Source organism: Perkinsus marinus, assembly GCF_000006405.1.
Source record: "Perkinsus marinus ATCC 50983 genomic scaffold scf_1104296968070, whole genome shotgun sequence".
NCBI lineage: Eukaryota > Perkinsozoa > Perkinsida > Perkinsidae > Perkinsus > Perkinsus marinus.
The window spans coordinates 1-994 of NW_003203282.1; the positions used below are offsets into that span (position 1 = coordinate 1).

At 45.5% G+C, this 994-nt stretch overlaps 1 protein-coding gene across 1 annotated transcript; it reads left to right on the plus strand.

Moving 5' to 3' along the window:
• Nucleotides 1-43: 43 nt before the first annotated feature.
• On the plus strand, nt 44-871 carry Pmar_PMAR027049 (dynein heavy chain, putative; the record flags this gene model as incomplete). Its single annotated transcript, XM_002768468.1, has 1 exon — nt 44-871. A coding segment is annotated over one exon (828 nt), but the record flags the coding sequence as incomplete, so codon positions are not given.
• Between the last annotated feature and the right edge of the window lie 123 nt (nt 872-994).

Consider the following 994-nt stretch of genomic DNA (forward strand, 5'->3'; position numbering starts at 1 on the left):
TTAATTTCTAAGCGAATTTTTAGTATTAAAATTTGATATTTAGGTTACTGTAGCTTCGGAAAAAGCAGCAACAGAAAAAGCGGTCGCTGATGAGGAAGCGACTAAGACAAACGCACTTGCCGAGGAAGCGAGTAAAATTAAGGCGCAAGCAGATGGTGAACTAGCGGAGGCGATGCCGGCTATGGAGGCGGCGAAGGAGGCGGTAGACTGTCTCACGAAACCGGCAATTACGGAGCTGAAAGCGTTGGGAAAGCCACCGCCGGATTGTGTGGAGGTGACGAAGGCGGTTATGATTTTATTGAGAAATGAAAGAAAAAATTTGGATTGGAAAGCCGCGCAGAAAATGATGAATAATCCACAAGCGTTTTTGGAGGAGGTTATGTCGTTTAACGCGAATGAAATTCCCGATTGGGTGCTGGACATGATAGACCCGATTTTGCAAAAGGAATTTTTCAACTATAATTCTATGAAATCGAAATCAACGGCAGCAGCGTATCTGTGCAACTGGGTTGTGAATATCGTTAAGTATAATAGAATTTATGTTAAAGTGGCGCCGCTGATGGAAAAAGTGGCGGAGTCTACTAAGCAGAAGGAAGATGCGGAGGCGGCGTTGGTGGTTGTTTTAGCACGGGTAAAAACGGTGGAGGAAAAAGTGGCAAAATTGGAGAAAACGTTGAGTGACGCGGTGAGGGAAAAGGAGCAAACGGAAGCTGAGGCGAATGCGTGTCTGGCAAAATTGGAGTTAGCTCAGCGCCTGGTGGACGGGCTCGCCGACGAATACGCGAGATGGACGCAAACGGTGAAGGAATTGAAAGAAAAAAGCTTGACATTGATTGGGGATTCTATGTTGGCGTCAGCGTTTGTTGGGTAGGAGAATGGGATGTTTTAACACGGGCAAAAACGTCACGATTTTTTATTCAGGTATATAAGTCCGTTTTCGGCTGCTTTTCGATGGGATTTGTGGAGTAACGTTTGGAGTGATGATATCAAAGCC